The sequence below is a fragment of the Chrysemys picta genome, chromosome 10 (genome assembly GCF_011386835.1).
Source record: "Chrysemys picta bellii isolate R12L10 chromosome 10, ASM1138683v2, whole genome shotgun sequence".
In the NCBI taxonomy this organism is placed as follows: domain Eukaryota; kingdom Metazoa; phylum Chordata; order Testudines; family Emydidae; genus Chrysemys; species Chrysemys picta.
The window spans coordinates 22567398-22587383 of record NC_088800.1 but is presented as its reverse complement, the minus strand read 5'-3'; the positions used below and the strand labels follow the sequence as shown (position 1 = coordinate 22587383).

At 46.2% G+C, this 19986-nt stretch overlaps 1 protein-coding gene across 8 annotated transcripts in view; it reads left to right on the top strand.

The window, feature by feature from the left end:
- Positions 1 to 16593, top strand: part of TMOD2 (tropomodulin 2) — a 73833-nt gene extending 57240 nt beyond the window's left edge. For 6 of the 8 annotated variants that reach the window (XM_008172273.4, XM_065559428.1, XM_065559427.1 and 3 more), the window contains 6 exons: positions 1680 to 1766; positions 6291 to 6421; positions 7997 to 8104; positions 9430 to 9573; positions 9895 to 10039; positions 12684 to 16593. In XM_008172273.4, the coding sequence (XP_008170495.1) occupies positions 1680 to 1766; positions 6291 to 6421; positions 7997 to 8104; positions 9430 to 9573; positions 9895 to 10039; positions 12684 to 12718 (650 nt within the window). In that variant the 3' untranslated portion in view covers positions 12719 to 16593. The remainder of the gene's footprint in view (positions 1 to 1679; positions 1767 to 6290; positions 6422 to 7996; positions 8105 to 9429; positions 9574 to 9894; positions 10040 to 12683) is intronic. The other 2 variants (XM_065559431.1, XM_065559432.1) reach the window with 1 other exon arrangement.
- Positions 16594 to 19986: the final 3393 nt, after the last annotated feature.

Genomic DNA, 19986 nt, shown 5'->3' with positions numbered 1-19986 from the left:
GTCAATACTAGAGCTGGTTGGGAATTTTCCATTGAAAAAATGATTTTTTGAACAGAAAGTTCATTTTTCACAGAAATAAAATTTTCCATGGAAAATTTCAGCTTTACTGATTTCTTTTCAATTTTTCATTGGGAAAATCTAAAAATAATTCAGTTTGAACTGAGTTGAAACGTTTTGTTTGGAGTCAGTTCAACATTAAACAACATCTGCCTAAGGTGCTGCCTTGCAACAGAGGAGCTGTAGTTTAGATGCTGCATGCCCCCACTCTCTCCTGCGTGCTGAGCTCCTTTACCAGACTATGTCTCCCATGATGCACTTCAGTCTCTCCCCTCTGACCAAACCCTGTGGTGAATCATGGGAGCTGTATGACTGCCAGGGCCGGCTCTAGCTTTTTAGCTGCCCCAGACAAAAAAAAACAAACAAAAAAAGGCAGCCGCAGCGAACGCGTGGAGGGCGGTCAAGGCAGCTTGCAGGGGGGTGAAGGGCGGCACCCGCTCGCTCCCTCCACCCGTGGGCAGCCCTCCGGCCTTGGGGTGCCTCTACCGACCAGGCAGGCGGAGCCCCTAGGGGCTGCAGGAGGTGCTGGCTCAGCCGCTCCTTTAAAGGCGGCTCGGCCGGGCCGGGCTCAGAGTGGCGCGGGAGGCGGAGGCCAGTGCAGGCGGCGGGGAGTGGCGCGTCCCGGGGAGCCCGGCAGCACGGTGAGCGGCAGGGATCGCTAGTTCATGCCCCTGCAGGGCTGGGCTGGCCGCCCCAAAATTGGCCAGAATGCCGCCCCTTACAATGTGCCGCCTCAGGCACATGCTCTCGTCTGGTGCCTGGAGCCGGCTCAGATGACTGCGGTACATCATTCAGCCAAAACAAATGTAGAAATATCAGAATTTGACCTGGGATGGAAATTCCAGGTTCTGCTCGGCTGTAGTCAGTACCCAACTCACTGTACAGCACGAATAAAGACTAATATATGATTATCTAATGGCAAACAGGTTTGCAAATAGCCCATAATGGCAGTATAATAGTCACAAGTCATATTATCTGTAGACAGTCACTCTCTTCAGTGTCTGTGTAAGGAAAATATGAGTGTAAAGAGTGAGGCATTCATTTTTGATTCATAGATACCTGTACACAATAGAAAGGATCCCTCAGGTCCAAGCAGGCAACTAATCCGAGAAGGATCAGATACCCAACCGTTCTATTGTTTCTGATCGAATACTGTGGAAACTGCCTCTGTACTAAGATAATTTTTATTTGTTGCCTCTTTTATTGAACGCTGGTTTCTTTCATCAGCCTATTTCTAGTTCTCCTATAAATCCGTATTGCTGTGTCTTCCATTATGTTTAAATGTTTTATTTCCCCCTGCCCCATACTTTAGCACCCACAGAAATCCCAAGATGGTTATGATGTTCATGTATGAATGTAAGTGTACCAGGTTATAGACACATAATATGCATGCTCCACTGGTGCATTTGTAGGAAAGAACCTATAGTCAAGTTCTCCAAACTTTCAACTTATAGTATTAGAGGTTAACCAAGCCTCACCTATGAACACATATGACCCAAGACAGTAACAACGCTCTGATTGATAATCTAGCTAGGGAACTAAATTGGAATTTGTAAAGTGCATGTTTCTTTTGCAAACTTTATTAACATTGGATTCTACTACTGGCATTTTTATGTTTATAGCTGTTCTTGGGGTGCACAACATGGTCAACAACCCACAGTTTGATGAAGAAGGAACCAGCAGTAAAGATGGAAAAGGAAGTGTGAGAAGTAAGTAAACAGATTTCCTCTGCAGTCTGCTTGTGTTCTTAGGTAGTTATATACATGTTGGGGTGTGTTGGTCTAATAAGTATAGTATCACTGGACCAATCCTTGATTAACCCAACATCATTAATCATGAGGAGGAACTCTTACATTAAATATAATTTAAATTAAAAATTCATACTATCAACAGTGTGCTACACAAATAAATCACTCTAGCAGGGAGCTCAGCTTTCCCCACAATCAAGGCTTGCTAGATAGCGGTGGCAGAGAGGATTGGAAGTGCACAGCATAATAATAATGGGAGTGGAATGGGAAGCTAAGGCATCTGTGTTTCCATATCAAGGGGCAAATGATATGGAATTCCAAAGGCAGTAAGTTGAGCACTGGCATCTGCAGTTACTGAGAAATGACCATGTGATCATTATGCAAGTCAGACCATCTCATCCAATCACAGTACATACATTTGCCTGCCCTTACAGCTGTGGGCCACTAACTGGGTAGTATCCCTAGCTGAGACAATTCCAGGTTAGTACAACTTGATGCTTGATGTGTTTCTAGCACAGTTCACAATATGTCAGGTCCACCAAGCTGCATTCAGCACTGTGAGGAGGGTACTTGAAAATAATGCTTTCCCTCTTATTGCATCTGAGCTGTCACTTGGGCTTTTTTGTTGGACTTAAAAATAATACCCCACACACTTTAAATAATACTATTGTTTGACTGTTGTGTGTTCTTTCTGTGGTTAAGTACGTTCTGCAGGAGGTGTAAGCACGCAGAAAAATAATAACAGTCAGAGTTGTTAAAAAAAAACTAAACAAAACTCAAATCTTATAAATTCCTTTTCATCAGAGATGATCCTGAGCTGCAGAGTTTAGATCAAGATCTGAACTTCCCCTACTGTTTGGAGTTCTTTGCTCCAGGGGTTTGGCTCAGCCTGTCCGCAAACTTAGGGAAGGTGCAAAGTTTGGATCCAATGCCTTTGCACATCCTGAGTTCACGGATGTTCAGATCCAGGGTTCCAATTCTGCGTCCCTCTGTGCATTTCAATACTAGATTGTGATGGGCCCTTGCCTGAGTACACAGGAAAAGGTAGCCACACAAGAAGTCTCCTCTCTTGTATGGGCTGTGACAATAGCAGTTGTTGTCAGCAGGGACTTTTCATCTCCGCCCTTATCTGTGTGAAGAGATCACCCAAGAGGAGGACATGGAGGTAGGCAGAACAGGACTGAGATATCTCTGCAACCCTTCCCAGGGAGAATCTGTGCAAATTGGAGGCTATCCCAGAACATGCAACTTATTATGGTACTAATTCACATAAACTTGAGCTTATTTTTGTTGTATTGGGTCACAATGTCAGCTATGTGGGTTTGCTAAACTATGCTCCAATCACAAATTTAACACCAGAAAGTTGCTCTGTCAGATCACTTTGTTCCTTGGTCCAAAAGCAATAACTTTTCCTAGCTAAGTGTAATTTTTCAGTAAAAAAGGGGAACACATTTCAAGAGCTGATTGTTAACATGACAAAACAGTTCCCTAGTTAAAGAAATAAGATAAAATCCATTGGCAGTGGCAGGCAGCATAACAGGAGGAGAAAATCACTGCTAACTACTCATGACATGGTAAAGTAGAAAATCTACTCTGTGGACAGGGTTACAATCTCTAACAAACAGTCCTTCAGTGGCTGGCCTTTGGCTCTCAGCTTAGTAGAATGCTGCTACAAATGCAAAAATGTTTTGGTGTAAGTTTTAGTTTGAATCCAAAGGGTGGTGAATTCTCCAAGTGCATTTTATTAGCAATCTCCAACATCAGTAACTCTCTGAAGGCTGCTACTGGAATATTTATGGAGGCATTGGGAGGTCCTGTGGGGAGTGGAGTGGGACATGCTCCATAGCAAAAAGAGTTGGAATCTGCTCAAAGAGTGAAATCCAGTTCAAGGTTTATGTAACACTTAAGTTCTACAAAGAGCTTAGGTGTGATTTAATTGGTGCATTGGCTTTGTCCTGTCCCAGTGCACCAGGATGAGTGTCACCCATTGCGCCTCATGGAAGTGCATGTAAACTTTCAGGTTTCAACAAAAGCCCCTTGAATAGAACATGACTTTCTGCACTACAAAAAAAACCATGTTTAAACTCAGCTGTGGTCAGTAACACATTCCTTTCTTGGCTGTAGCAGCTGGGTGGGCAAGGCTTATTATTCATCTCCACAATTATAAACTGGGGAATTATAGGTATTAATTGTGTTGTATGCTATGATTTTTATGCATCTCCTGGAATGATTGATTTTCTTTTATAGTACATGGCTGCCAACATTGAAAATTGTATTGCTTTGGAGCAGGGATTTGCAAAGACTTCATAAATCTTGGTGTTGGCAGAGAGTTGCTTTTCATGCTTTGATAGTTTTATTATTTAGAATGTGCGGATGTTGCAATTTTACAAGAGCTAATTGAATGTATAGATGGGCTGCTAATGTCAGAGATGGAGGTGGACGCTAAGGGGCCTCATCATCATAGTCTTTGATGTTAGCACTGTGTGTTTAGAGGGAAAGGGGCACTTTCTCAGAACATAATCAGATATATTCACAAGCGTATCTCCCTTTGCAGGCTTTATGGCAGGACCATAAACCCTGGGTTCCTTTCAATATTGCTATTTTATATCCTGTGCAATAGACTACATGTTTCCCTCAGAGTTGGATGCACATGGTTGGCTCAGAGTGACTGCATTGTGAGCTTTGCACATAAAGCTGAGGACAGAATTTGTCCCTAATGATACAGCTCAGGACTCTGGTCACATACCATAGGCTAACATGCTTCCCTTCCCAAGGACAGGGGCTGGTACTAACCTGACTGTGCCTGCAAGTTCTCCGGTGCAGACTTCCTACCATACGCTCTTCTTTGTGGTGATGGGGACAGAACTTCCAGGAGATGACAAAGATCTGCAGGAAAGGCAGGGTCCAACCCAGAGTAGCTCATAGGATGAAAGGGTGACTGTCCACTCCAAAGGGCACAGTTTGGGTTTGGTTTTAATTTCAAGGAAAATAGATGTTCATTAGATTTGCTGGAAGGGAATGCAAAGGGGATACATTGCAGCACCCTAGCAAGCACAGTGGCTCAGCAGCTACACCAGAGGTGGTCAAATTACGGCCTGTGGGCCACATCCAGCCCGCGGGACCATCCTGCCCGGTCCCTGAGCTCCTGGCCGGGGAGGCTAGCCCCCGGCCCCTCCCCCGCAGCTTCAGTGCGCCACACCGCCAGCGCTCTGGCCTGCTGCTCCTGCCGGGCAGCGCAGGCAGCGTGCCTGGCTCCGGATGGGCGGCAGGGCTGAGAGTTCCTGCTGCTCTGAGCAGCATGGTAAGGGGGCAGGGAGCGGGGGGGGGGGGGGGGGGGTTGGATAGGGGTCGGGGCAGTCAGGGAGCAGGGGGAGGTTGAATGGGGCGGAGGTTCTGGGGGGGTGTCATGGGATGGGGAACGGGGCGGGGGGGTTGGATAGGCATGGGAGTCCTGGGGGGCCTGTTTGGGGGCAGGGGTGTGGATAGGGGTCAGGGCAGTCAGGGGACAAGGAGCAGGGGGGGTTGGATAGGGGGTGGGGTCCCAGAGGGCAGTTAGGGGCATGGGTCCTGGGAGGGGGTGGTCAGGGGACAAGGAGCAGCGGGAGTTGGATGGGTCAGGGATTCTGAGGGGGGCAGTCGGGACAGCAAGTGGGAGGGGGTGGATAGGGGGCAGGGGCCAGACCGTTTGGAGAGGCACAGCCTTCCCTACCCAGCCCTCCATACATTTTCACAACCCCGATGTGGCCCTCTGGCCAAAAAGTTTGCCCACCCCTGATCTACACCATGCCTGGCCTGGAGGAGGTGCAGTATACTCCTCCCTCCATGCCAAGTCAGCTCTGCTGGCCAGTGTGGAGAGGGGAGTGAGGTGTGGCCACGCCCTTACCTAGCTCCTGCCCTTTGTAAGAGTCCTGCAAGGGCACTAGGAAAGAGAAGGCCTGTGCTCCCAACTGCATTGTAGCTGACCCCTACAGAGAGATGTAAGAATGGGGGAGAGCATGGTGCTGGTCACAATTTGGTGTATAGCACTAACTCTAGTGTATATAGCACAGTGAATGTCATACCATACACTTCATGTCACCTTCATCTGGTTTTGTTAATGGGTCTGCTAGAAGGTTGCCCCCCAGGAAAAGTATTTTCTATGACTTTCCCACAAACTGGGAAAAGAAGTGTTCTAAAGTGTATCTCAATTATTCATCTCCGCGCTTTAGCTGCACTTTCTTTCTTGAGTATAGCTGCACAAACTAATAAACAGTGGGAGAGCCAACTGAATGTAATACCATTCTTTACTGGCCACAAAAGCATCAGCATCTCAGAGAAACACTAGTCAGAAATCCAGAACCCTCCCTCCACGGCTCACAAGTATTCATCACAAACATGAGATTCGCCACAGCAACATTCAGCGTGCCTCAACCCAAACATAAGTGAGAGTTCGGAAAAGCCAGTTTATTTCCAATGATGCATGTTTAATTAGATCCTGTGTTTCAGATGTGGTCAAAGGTGAAAAGGTCAAGCCAATTTTCGAGGAGCCACCGAATCCAACTAATGTGGAAGCAAGTTTGCAAAGGATGAAAGCAAATGACCCTGGCCTCCATGAAGTCAATCTGAACAACATAAAGGTATTTGGATCGGGGTTGTGGCTTCATTTTCTTTGCTGCAGGAGGGTTCATCTGAGATGACAAGATTTACAATGGTTTTTTAGAAACGTGGGGTTTTGTTTTCAAACATGTTGCTGCATTTACAATATTTGGGAGGAACAGGACACTCGGGGGAGAAAGAGGGGCAGACAGGAATTGTCCCAGTTATTCCAAGGGTCACCAACACCTGACATTGAATTAGCTGCCAATTAGAACTCCAAGCAAGGGGTCCTTTCTGCCTTCATTTCTCTAACAGCTGGTAAAGCAAGGTAACTCATGGGGCACCCTGGGGTGCTGCCACAATTTGTATGTGGGAGTGCTGAGAGTCATTGAACCAAACTGTATCTGATGGAAACCCCACTTCAAGCCAGCGGGTGCAGCAGCACCCCTTGTTCCAGCACCTATCGGGGTACCACACAATTATTGGTCTAATTCAGTTAGCCCACAGATGAAAAGGGAAAAGTTGGGAAGCTCAGACGCAGAACAACCTCCGCCGCCTTTGTCTGCACAGTTTAGAGTGGCTGGTTGGATCTAGGAATAGGATAAAGCTTTGTTAGTGTTTGCTTTGAGCTTAGAGGTGGTGACAAATAGCAGCTCATTATTTTTTCCTCTTTCTTGTTTCATATTGTTTTAAAACTAAGTAATTTTCTAAAAGGACCAGCATGTTGAGTTGATTCATTGTATCCTTCTCTTTATCAGTACAACTTGTTTGGTAGCAATCTCACCTCCAGGTGTCTAATTCCATATCAAGACTTAGGCTCATGCCCAAAGCTGCCAGTGCCTGTTGTACTAAGGGTTTATGGATTGGTTATTCACCCCTCATCACACTGTTTCTGGGCACGAGTGTACATTTGAAAAAAATAAGCAATACCAATGATCCAATAATACAACCACAAAGCTGTACCACAGCTCACCACTCACTCTCACCTGCCGGTAACAAATCCGCAACCAATTACTAGACCTCCTCGCAGCCAGCAGCAAATTTGTGTCCCAGCTAAAAAGCCAGATTTAACAGATACATTTTCGCTCCAGCCCATGGGGCCAAACTCAGGCTTTGTCAGATTGCAAGAGGGAGCCTATGCTGATGATGGGGGGGCCGCCAATGAGAATATTATGGTTATGCTTCAGGATTTCAACCCTGGAGATGGACAGCAAGAGATTGCCACCAGCCTTAATTTCCAGGATGGTGCATGGTAGAAGAGATGCCTAGAGGATCATCAGTTCTCAGACTGTTTAGAAATTTACAAATAAATCAGCACCTTTCATTGCACCTGGAAATGAATACGAAAAACAGTGCAGAGCAGTGTTTTCAATTTGGCCTGCCTTGCTTAAAAGGTGGTGGCTGCATTCTGCCCTAGCTCAAGGCATTGAGCGGTCTTCAAGGGCAGCCACAAAGCTGAGCAAGTTACAGTACTCTGGCCTGACGGGCTTTGTAGAGCACAGGGAATAGCTAAGAAGTTGTACAGAGAGGCAGTGTTAATTAATGTAGCAATCATCAAAATAAATGTCTGGTGATGTGATTGGCTGTAATGTTTACTGGGTTTTGTCTTAATGTAGAACATCCCAATTCCGACGCTGAAAGAATTTGCCAAGGCTTTGGAAACCAACACCCACGTGAAGAAGTTCAGCCTCGCAGCCACTCGAAGCAATGACCCTGTTGCTGTTGTAAGTTGAAACACGGCTTGAAAAGACAGAATTGTTCACTAAGGCTGCATTTGTCTCTAGGAGGGTGCGGCGGGGCGACAACTCACTGGCGCAGCCCCTCCTGCTGGTTGTCCTGGGAATTAGCTCTTCCAGCCCAGAGCGCCCTCTGCAGGCCAGTGTCTCGCCTGCCACTGGCCCATGTGTTCCTCCCAGACCCCGGTGCCCTTTACATCAGAGTTCTGCCCCTAGCAGCAACCCACAATCTGGGTCTCCCCACCCCGGAGAACCACCAACCCGCTATCCCCACCTTGCCTCAGTGGCTACTGCCAGTCCCTTCTAGCCCCCATTCACTGGGGCAGACTGCAGTCAGTAGCGTAGCTAAGGGGGGAGCAGCCGCTCCCCCACTGAGCACAAGGTGGTGCCTTGTCAATTTCCTGGCACCTTTGTACTCACCCAGGGGAGCAATTTTAAAAAAATAAAATAAATTTGAAAAGTGCCACCCGCTGCGGTGCTTTTATTTTAGTCACCCGGTGGCGCTCTGGGTCTTCGGCGGCACTTCGGCAGCGGGCCCTTCACTCGCTGCACGGGTCTTTGGCGGCATTTTGGTGGCGGGACCTTCAGTGCCGCTGAAGACACCCGGAGCGCCGCCAGGTGAGTAAAAGCGCCACAGCAGGTGGAGCCTATTTTTTTTTTTTTATTGCTCCCACTGTTCCCTCCACCTGGCTACGCCACTGACTGCAGTCTGTAAACCACTTGTCATCAGCCAGGGGTGTTAGGATCTGCTGCCTTCGCCTATCTCTGGGCAGCCCTTCCGCAGCCCCAGTACCTTTCATAGGCCCTTTTCAAGCCTGCAGCCTGGGGGTTTTTCAGGCTGGAGCTCCCCAGCTCCCTCTGCCCTTCCCCAGCACTGCTCCACCCTGGGTACTCTTCTCAGCTCCCAGGCAGCCCGGTCCTTCTCTCTCAGATAGCTAGAGAGAGACTCCTTTTGAGCTCTTGGATCACAGCCCTTTTATAGAGCCAGCTGTGGCCTGATTGGGATGAGGCCCCAGCTGTGGCTCCTTCCCCAATCAGCCTAGCCTTTCCCTGCTGCAGCCCTCTCCAGGGCTGCTTTTAACCCCTTTTCATCAGGAGCGGGGTTACTGCCCCGCTACAGAGGGGCTTGTTTTTCAGATGTCTCTTGTGACTGTGCACAGTGGCATTATAACCTATTCTGTTCTAGGAATACACTCTTCTTCCATGACTCTGTTTGCAATGCTTTTCTAGATATTAACCACAATTCAGATTCTTGGCGTTATCTGAAGCTTTCAGAGTTTCAAACTCATACCACCTCTTCCCTGACTCTTCAGGCTTTTGCAGATATGTTAAAAGTGAACAAGACGCTGAAGAGTCTAAATATAGAATCCAATTTCATCACTGGGGCTGGCATTCTGGCACTGATTGATGCACTAAAAGAGAATGAAACCCTGACAGAGATCAAAATTGACAATCAGGTAAGGAGCGGGCAGTAAACTGGTGCCTGCTTTGTTTAGTTTCTGGTAGGTTCCGTATGTTCTTCTATAATATTTTAGGTTTGGGATCTGTCAAAGAGGCAAGGCAAAATCCTATGGATCAGACTTTCTGCACCTCATTCCCAAGCACATGCTGCTAAGCAATAGAAAACAAAACTGACAAATGCTAAAAAGAAAGCCCAGAGGAAGTTCTCCAGAGATGGGTTTCTCTCTCCAGTTTGTAGCACATTACTGAATGTAACCACTTCTCTTTCTTTTGTGAGAAGATGTTTCCTTTTCTTTTCACTGTGTGTCACCCAACAGAGGCAGCAGCTGGGGACAGCTGTAGAGATGGAGATTGCCCAGATGCTTGAGGAGAACTCCAAGATTCTCAAATTTGGATACCAGTTCACAAAGCAAGGTCCAAGAACCAGGGTAGCTGCAGCTATTACTAAAAATAACGATCTAGGTAAGATGCTACAGACATTCATCAGCAATTCTTGCAGGCCAACTCCTGCCCTCCTTATACATTCCGTAGACAAAAAATAATCAAATAGTGCCAGATCCTGAGGTCCTTAATCAGTTTTTACTGAGTCCTTTCTCAGGCAAACACCCATTGACTTCAGTCTGGGTTTGCCCCAGTAAGGACTTAGCAAAAAATGAACAAATGCATACTTTGACGCAGAGACTTTATTTTTTAGCAATACTTAAACATCCTGCTGAATTCCCATGATATGCTTTATTTCCTGCAATTCTAATTGTCCCCAGCAGGATAAAGGCAGGTTAAATCTCTCATCCTTATCATTTGGACAATTACTCTAGAATGTTGCTTTCTCCTGGTTTGCATCTAGTCCGTTTTCCTCTTTTGCATTGGCAAATTATCACTGACTATTTAGTACAATAGAATACTTCATAAAACCAATATCTGGAAAAGCACAACATTGGAAGCAGAGGCAAAATGACGGACATTTGCACTGCAAGACTTTGGGATAATGCAGTCTGTTTGCCAAGAGCTTTAATGTTTACATTAAAGGAAGTTCATAGCCAGAGATTGTCATTACTGGCATGCTTCAATGAGAAGTATTCTTCCAGCTCTGCCTGTTTTAGTCTGTATTTCAGAAACCCAGTATCACAAACATGGTATCCCAGTGCAGTTTGGTAACACCAAAGCCTATCTAGTATGAACAGCATTAATCTGGCCTTATGGCTCAGTGCAGACTGAACAGGGTTACAGAATAGCTAATGCTGTGGATGGCAAGGAGCACCAGCACAATGGACTGGTTAGAACTTCCCAGGCCCTCTTACAGTGCATTGCTGAGTGCCAGGGGACTCCTCCATTGCATTGCAGGGAATAAGACATCACCCAGAGTAGGCCTGCTCAGGGCACAATAGTAGAATGTCATTGATCCGTGCTTCATTAAACTGCATCCCCCCAAAATTTTCAGTGCAGATTTGTGGGTTAATTAAGGTTTACTGTATTATCCAATGGCCCATGCAACCCAGAGATCTATTCTGAGACTAAAATGTTTCCTTTTGGGTCTGATTTGTTCTTTTCCTTGTTGTTAGTAATCAGTACCATGTGAAAGTACATTATAAAAAGTCTGATTCTTTCATACAGATATGTTTCTCACAAGGACATCAAATGACTTAACCATGCATATTTGCATGTAGTGTTAGCATATGGAACAACAGAATTTTTACTTATTTCGTAACCCCACTAGAGAAACTCTTGCAATTGGAACAGCTGTTGATTTTTGGCTACATCACCCTTAAATGAATCCAATGAGGAGGATCTAGCACTCCCACACAGCCCACAGTACCTGTTTCAATTTAGTTGGAGCAATATGGCCTTTAAAAAAAACAAATGATACAAGCCATGCTGATAACCTAAATTTAACCATTGGAACAAAATACCAAGAGGAATGGTAGATTCTCCATTGCTTAAAGTTTTCATACCAAGACTGGATGCCTTTCTGGAAGATATGCTTTAGCCAAACCAGGGCCGCCCAGAGGATTCAGGGGGCCTGGGGTCTTCAGTGGCGGGGGGCCCCCACCGCCGAATTGCCACCGAAGACCCAGCTCTTCGGCGGCAGGTCCCGGGGCGGAAGGACCCCCTGCCGCGGATCTTCAGGGCACTTCGGCGGCAGGTCCCGGGGCGGAAGGACCGCCCGCCATGGGTCTTCAGGGCACTTCGGTGGCGGGTCCCGGAGAGGAAGGACCCCCCGCCGCCGAAGACCCGGAGTGGAAGAAGCTCTGGGGGCCCAGGCCCGCGAGAGTTTTCTGGGGCCCCCGGAGCGAGTGAAGGACCCCGCTCCAGGAGCCCCGAAAAACTCTTGTGGGAGCCCCTGCGGGTCCTGGGGCCTGGAGCAAATTGTCCCACTTGCCCCTCCCCGCCCCCCCCCCCCCCCCCGCCCCGGGCGCCCCTGAGCCAAACTCAAGTTTCGGAGCTCAATACAGGGATAACTGGGTGAAATTCTGTGGCCCGTGGTTACATGGTTACTCAGACTAGATGACGTAGGTCCCTTTTAGCCTTAAACTATGAATCTGTGAAACCTCTGGACACAATCCTGTACCTCCTAGAACAGGGATCGGCAACCTTTGGCCCGCCAGGGAAAGCCGCTGGCGGGCCGGGCCGGTTTGTTTACCTGCAGCGTCTGCAGGTTCGGCTGATCGCAGCTCCCACTGGCTGTGGTTCGCCGTCCTAGGCCAATGGGGGCTGTGGGAAGGGCGGCCAGCACATCCCTTGGCCCACGCCGCTTCCCACAGCCCCCATTGGCCTGGGAGGGCGAACCGCGGCCAGTGGGAGCTGCGATCAGCCGAACCTGCGGACGCTGCAGGTAAACGAACTGGCCTGGCCCGGCCCGCCAGCGGCTTTCCCTGGTGGGCCGCAGGCCAAAGGTTGCCAATCCCTGTCCTAGAAGATACTGATGGGCCAACCCTCCCATTGATTTGAGTGAGAGTTGAGGGTACTATGCACTTTCCTTAACTCGGTCCTTGAGAAGGGAAGTACGAATAACTCAGTTTTCTAGTCCCAAATAGTGTCACATTGAGATGTGTGCTTGGGTGCTTAGTAAGTTAACGCTGAGAGATGGTTTTTGATTTTACTGGCATAGTTCGTAAAAAGCGAGTGGAAGCAGACCGGCAGTAGCCATGCCTTGGAGGATGCGAAGAGGTATTGAATGCAGCCGACACAACGGCAATCTCACAACATCCACTGGTCAGAAGGGAAGACACTGGAAAATCATTGTAATGAAGGTTGCTCATTTCCGTTACTGTCCCCTTTAACCACTAAAATTGTTAACTTTCATATTTAGTTTAGTGTTTATGAAAATATGATTGTGTTATTGGAATATATGAAGCTGATATCCACAACCTAGGGGTAAAATATGTCTTAATGAGCATCACCTGGAATCACATTGAATCTTTTGTAGTCTTTTTTTTAAACTCTGTTAAAAAACGTTCGTTTTACATTGATAAAGGATTCTCTATATACAATGGAGCTTTACCACCCTGTCCTGCAATGCCTTAAGCATGTGAATAATCCTCACTTGTGAGAGTAGTTCCACTGAAGTCAATGGGCTGCTCAGGTGAGTAGAGACTACTTATGCCAATACCGGTTTGCGGGATCACGCCCTTAGGCCCCAATCCTGCATTCAGATCTGTGCAGTTGGAACTCTACACTTGTACAGGGTTCTGCCTTTGTGGATCCAGATGTAGGATGCATTTGTGAGTATTGTCAAAGCCTATTGTTTACATGTGTTTAAGCTAGGCTGATCGCGTCATCAATATTACACTGACGTGTATTCTTACTCCATGATGTAAAGTAAAAATATTAGTGTTGCCAAACCTAGAATACCTTAACATTAACAATGTCACTTTGTTATTTTTCTAATCCATTGAGGATTTTTTTAAAAAAACCAGAATGCCAGGTTTGCAGCTATAAATCTCATTAATGGAAACCAGGATACTGAGCAGTGCTCGTTTTGCTTTGAACCACACTGTTGACTGTTTTTTAATGTCTGGTATTTATGTGCATTTATTAGTATAAATGACAGAATTGTTCTCAGGACTGGTTAGATAAAGAGCGAGTAAAATATTTAATCCAGGGTGGCAGCAGCTCTACCCGGAGATGGATAACAATCAGAAGAGTAACATGTACCAATCACCTCGTTTACATTTTTAGCATCTGATTCAACACTCATTCTCTGTTAAGCAAAGTGCTTAAGCCTGTGCCTGATTCCAATGGGACTTTAGCAAATTTGCTGAATAAGGATGGACGTAAGTGTGTGTTCCAGTGCTCTGCTGAAGCAGGGCGTTAACCCAGAATTCTGCACATTGCGTTGAACACATGGAAGATACTTATGTAGCAGCAATTAAACCCAACAACATTAGAATGAATCAGTGGGGTATTGTGAAACGATTGTGTGAAGTGTTTAGTTTGCAATATAATTTCATTGTATTGTGTATAGTTTTATAGTATCAGACATTAATTTCTAGCCATATATATGTATATATATATTGTCTTTGCCAACATCTGAGTCTGTTAAATAGCCGGGGGTTCACTTTGATCATATTTAAATGTAATGCAAGAACTAAAGAAGGATGCTATTAACTGGTTTAGCTATACTCATTCTTTCAGAAAGCTAAAGGTGTTTAATTGGGGCCAACAACCTGCGGTACCCTTGAAACATTAGCCTCTCTTCCCTCTTTCTGACCTACACACGCCCCATCATTTGTGCTGGCAAAAGAGTTCTGGCCAGGGGAATATGGAAAGGGAACGAATGGTGCTTTGAACCCGCAGAAGACATTGGGCTGGGGTCTGTTAATCAGGAGGGGATGGAGTCAGGGGAGCAGTCAGGGATATTCCCCTCTGAACCTGGCAGATTCCTGAACAGAAATCTGCCTGCGAGTCAGTGCTGCTTCAGACAGTATAAATTCACGCTCTATCTGTCTAGTCTATGTCATCTATGCCTCTTTTAAAATGGGTGGGACCAATGGCAGCACTGCTCCTGAGGGGTGCAGTGGGGGAGGGCTGGATCTCTGCACTATGGCCCTGGTTGTATAAAGCACTTAAGCACATGCTTAAGTCCTAATGACTTCCAGACAAGCATAAGTGCTTTGCTAAATCAGGGCCTAAGAGTAGTATCCACAGTACAGCCATCTTCCCTGAGGAATCTAGGGTTCTGAGGGGCTTTGAAGGCCCTCTCCCTCCTCCAGTGCAGGGTTAGAAACGCCTCCTCCTCAAGGGAAGATTGGGAAAGAAATTCTATGAGAGGACCTTATGGAATTACCAGAGGGTTTTCCCCACCCCCAGGCAGGATTTGCTGTGAGAATGGATATCGACCCACATAGTCTTAAAAAAAAGGGAGACCGAATTCCTTCACATGGTCCGGATTGTGCATACCCTTATGTGAGCAGTCCTTAAAGCCAATGGGGCTACTTGCATGTGTCACAACTATTCTCGCATGATTGTGGGTTTGCAACATCAGGCCCGGTATGGGGGAAGGAATTTGATTCAAGTATCCTTATCCCCAAAGCCAAAGATTTCTGACATGGACAATCTTCAGCCTGAAAAGAAATTTGTTCTGACTCCCACATTTTCCCTATTCCCTTCTTTAGGTTTTTTTTTTTTTTTTTGGGGGGGGGGGGGGAGGAGCAGGGGGTTTCCAAGTACATCTGGCTATTTTTTTAACATGTTAATGATTTTTTTTAAAAATCAGTTATGTCTTTAATGGGATCTAGTGTGTTCAGAACAAACAAGTGTGATGCATTTATAGTCTGAACCTCCACTCAAAATGTAAATGACACTGTATTTGCATGCAGCAGTTCTGTAACGGGTGGATTGGTATGGCTGCTTTGTGATGTATGGCAGCATCTCCCCCTGTGTCTATTTGAGCAGAGCCATTGTGAGGTGGCTACATTCATGTCAGCAACGTTTTGTAACATTCCACTTGATGGGCTAAACAAGGAAACAGACTTTGGGAAGTGCGGGTAGTCTCACCTTCCCTTTATTGTCCATGACTGCAGGCATCATGCACAGATAGCTGTTTTCTAAGAGCGTGACTCTTCAGGCACTGAGTTTCTCCTATTAAGAGCCAGATGGTGCCCATGCTGGGGGTGGCCTGGGGACATGTAATTCTGGGTGTGGGGTAGGAAAGGGATCAGGGAGACATTGTGTATACTGGAGCTTTCCAGTGCATGACATCCCTTCTCTGGCCTGCCAGCTCTGCTAGCTGGCTTGGGGTCATAGCTGCGCCTCCCTTCTGCCCCTTTTTCTCTCTTTTGGAGGGTTTGCTCCCGAGGGGGCACTTGCAGGGAACAGTCCTTGGCCTCAGGAAAGCACAGGGACTGCAGTGGCACCAAGTGACTGCCCAGGAGTCATGAGGGGACCTCCTCTTCTTGCACATCCGCATGAGGGCTGGCCATGATCTAGCCTTAAGCATTTTATAGTGAACATAGTGACAAACAATGTATGAAAATATAAGGCTGTATTCACTATAGCTATAGCAAATCTAGTGCAGTTATCGGCGGTCTAAATATTAACCTTAAAACAGAAGCAGTTGGCCAGTTAAAATCCCCTCTACTAGTATTAAGGGGGTTAATATTTGACTGGGTCATTTTTAAGTACAATTCCAAGCAGATGGTCATATTCCCAATCAAGTAGCTCTGACACCGGGGCATAAATCGAGGTCCCCTTTTTAAACAAAACAAAGACTGGGAGTAGCTGGGCTCATTTGCACATTGCTTCTCATGTTGATAGTTTGGGTTTTGTTTGTATTTTTTATAACATTTTTCATGGAAAAACTCAATATGTGCATATCCTACCATTTGTGCATGTTGTAGAGTGCACTAAGGAACGTGAAGTGTATGTGTTAAACACTAGAAGAAAATGTTTGATCTGGAATATAAATGATTGCATGTGCACAGCGTGGTGCATTTTACACAAGGGAAGGGGAATCCCCAGAATATGTAGCAGTGACTCCCAAACACCTTGGCTTTTATAAATAAACCTTCATAAGGAAATTGGCTTTCTGTGTTTACTTGCAGCTGTGCTAAGTGGCTGTCAATGCATTGCCACAGATCCTGGAGTAAGCAACTTTCCTCACCCTCACGGCTTTCACTTGCTCTTGAGAATCATTCAAGTTTCACATTCTGTCTCCCAGGTAACAGAACTTCAATGGGAATAAGGCATGTATTTGACACGTATACACAAACCCGACTTACGCAAATCCACACTTACGGGAAAAGTTCTGTAAGCTAAAAATAGGAGGGTTTGGGGGTTTTTTTGCGTAATGGTCAAGTATACGTTTCTGACTTACGCAAAATTCGAGTTACGCAAAGTTTTTGAAAATCCTATATCTTTAGGGACCTAAATACCTTTAAAAGGTGCCTAAGTCACTTTTAAAAATGGGCCGGAGGCTCCTTAGCCACTTAAGCACTTTTGAAAATGTTACCCCAGAGCTATTCCAAGGCCAAAATGTGAGATACTGACCTTTTTAAGATGACATGGCTCCCAGATTAAGTACATCACAAAAAACAGAGGAAGCAGGAAAAAGAGGGGCTCTTTTGTAGAAGCACGACTAATGTTTTCTATAACCTCAGTTTCAATATTCTGCATTTATGATTCCAATAATTTGTAACTAAGTAGTGAATTATAACAGTAGGTTTATGCAAGACAGTGGTAAGTATTGCTTCAAAGAAAGAAGTGCAATTTACAATAAGGTGCTGGTACAAGATCTCATCTGAGCTAAAAGGTGGCTAGATTGTTAGAAGGTTTAGTTGTGAACTTGGTTTGGCCTTGGATGTATTTTCCTCATTTTAGTGTTGTGCAAGATCTAAAATCCAATTCACATTCTTGGCTTTGGGATTTTAAAATGAATCTCAGTTGTTCTCATTGCAGACTTCGTTGGACTCTGCAGATGTGTTAGTGATCGAAGTTTCTCAACACGTCTCAGCAGGGATGAAACCTGATCCAACAGAACAGCCATAAAGAGCTTTCTAAAATCGAAGAAGCAGCTCTCTGATCCCCTACAAGATTAATCAATCGTTTATCAGATTAGCAACAGAGCCTCTCACTGGTCAATGGACAGTGACGACTATGACATTATTTTCTATTTTTATACAGCAAATAGCCCTTTGTATTCACAGCAATTATATGTGGTGATACTCTGGTCAGTAGCAGCCTCATGCGGGTTATTGCTGATGTGCGGGTGTGGTTGTTAGCACACGGTTCCTATTGCCAAATCAGGAGCTTGCATCAAAAACATACAGTATGCCATATTTCACCTTGGAGTATCCCTCCATAGCTCATTTTATGGAGAGCCTGCAAAACGGGCTCTCCGTGGGTTTTGGATGATATACATCTGCCCTATGACTCCTCACTGAGTGCGACCTTTCAGTGGTCACCCTGCCAGATTTTGCCCCTATTAATTTATATTGGTTTCTTCCAATGTGTACAGACATCTACAGATGTTCATTCAATGTTCTATGGGCAATGGGAGTTAGGCACTTTATCTGCTCAGGTGCTTCTGTAAATTCCGCTAGAAACCAATCTGCATCTTTTGGCAAATAAAGGACTGTGTAAAACTGGCCCTAGGGGCCTACCGCATATCTGACAATACACAATACAATATCAAGGACTGCCCTTACATAAATAACTAGTTAGAAAAACCCTCCAGCCTCCCAGCCAATGCCCTCCCCCAAAGCTCAATGAGGAGTGCCGCATGCCCGGAAGGCTATCAGATCCGAGATCAGGAACCCGCTCCAGGAATGCCCTACAGCAGTGAAATAGCTCTGACCGAACCAGAGCATGTACTGCGCTACAGATATTTTCCTCAATAGAAAAGAAAAAAATCTCAAAAACACTTTCTAGCTGTTTGGGCTCAGATTTCGCTCAATCTCTGGACTAAATACATCACACTCACGCTAGCTGTAACAAGCCTTTCCGAGTTCGTGTTACAACAGGCTCAGTACTCGCCCCACATGACGTTAATAACTAAACATTCATTGATCCTCCCTCAGTTCAACCACCAGTAGATTTTATTTTGTCTGCAATAGCCGGGTGACGGGCTAGATTTACTTGTATGATAAAGCTGAGGGCAGCTGCGGTCTGCCCCTTTATTGCAAACTGAGTGCAGCCCGTGAGGATCTGACAGGCAGCCAGTGCAGCTTGGGTGCCCCAATTTAAAACATTAAGGCAAATCCAACTCCTGCTTCCCACTCTTGCAAGCATGCCAGGCAGAAATGCTGCTTTTCTGTTGTGTGAGGGAGGGGAACGAGGGAGTGCAGGCAGCCAGGAGCCAGCACAGGGCACATTTCTATCCCCATGTGAGCCCCGGGGGGAGGGGGGGGTTGTACTGCTCACTAGGACTCGTTGTCAGAGCATGTGAACAATGCGGTCACATGAGTCACCCCTCGGTCTCAGTCTCCTGGGTGATACCTCAGTGGCTTGGAGTGGCAGCAATAACATAAGCTTTAGGGAGAAGATGAAAGGGCTGCATGCAGTGGGAGCTTTGTGTGGGTGTTAGGAAACTCCTAGAGGAAAGGGGGAAAGGAGGGAATTGAAGTTGTCCCCATGCTGGCTGAATGGCTCAGAAGGAAGCAGTGAGGTGCTGTGTAGTCTCTGTAACTAGAGCCAAATGGACCCACCTAGCCTAAGCTTTGGCAGTGTCCACCTAAATAGGTCACTAACCATTTATTTCATTGTCATCTGATCTCCTCCCTCTATTCTGAGTAACCCTGGTTTTGAATTGGACCAGTTGGGCTTTGCTCTGGATTCTTTGCGGACTTCACACATGCCAGCTTTGAGAGGCAGACCCACCTGCCAGCCCAGCTCTCCAAGGCAGTGCAAGAGATTCTCAATTCATAGGGCATGGCCTGTGCAGGGCTGTGTTGACAGATGCAGGGGAAACATTGAATGCCTGTAGATGAGTGCAAGGGGCTTAAGGGGACACTCCTTCGCCTTCAAGCTTCAGCACAGTTGCCATCACCCTTTTACTGCGGCTTTAATTGAAGGCCAAGTTTTACCCTTGACCAATTAACGTTACTCCCACCCACTTGCCCAGACACAAGCTGTGAGGAGACAGACATGAAAAATCTTCACTGGCCTTCTAATTTCTGCCTTTACTCCCACCCCTACTTTCACTGCCATCTCCCTTGCTTTCTGTCATCTCACAGCACAGCTGCTGTGTGTTTCGATGAACTTCACAAAAAATTACGGGAGGAGCGCTTGTTAATGGCAGAAAACAGTGCTAATGCGACAGCTGTTTCTGTGCTGCTGTTTGCAGGGAGAGTCAGTTGCGAGAAGAAATTGGTGAGACAAGTGCTTTGAGATCTTTGGGTGTCAGAGGTTATAAAGGTCAGAGGATTATTGCTCTCTGCCTTTGGCTCTTTCACACAAAGGCAAAGGGCTCTTTG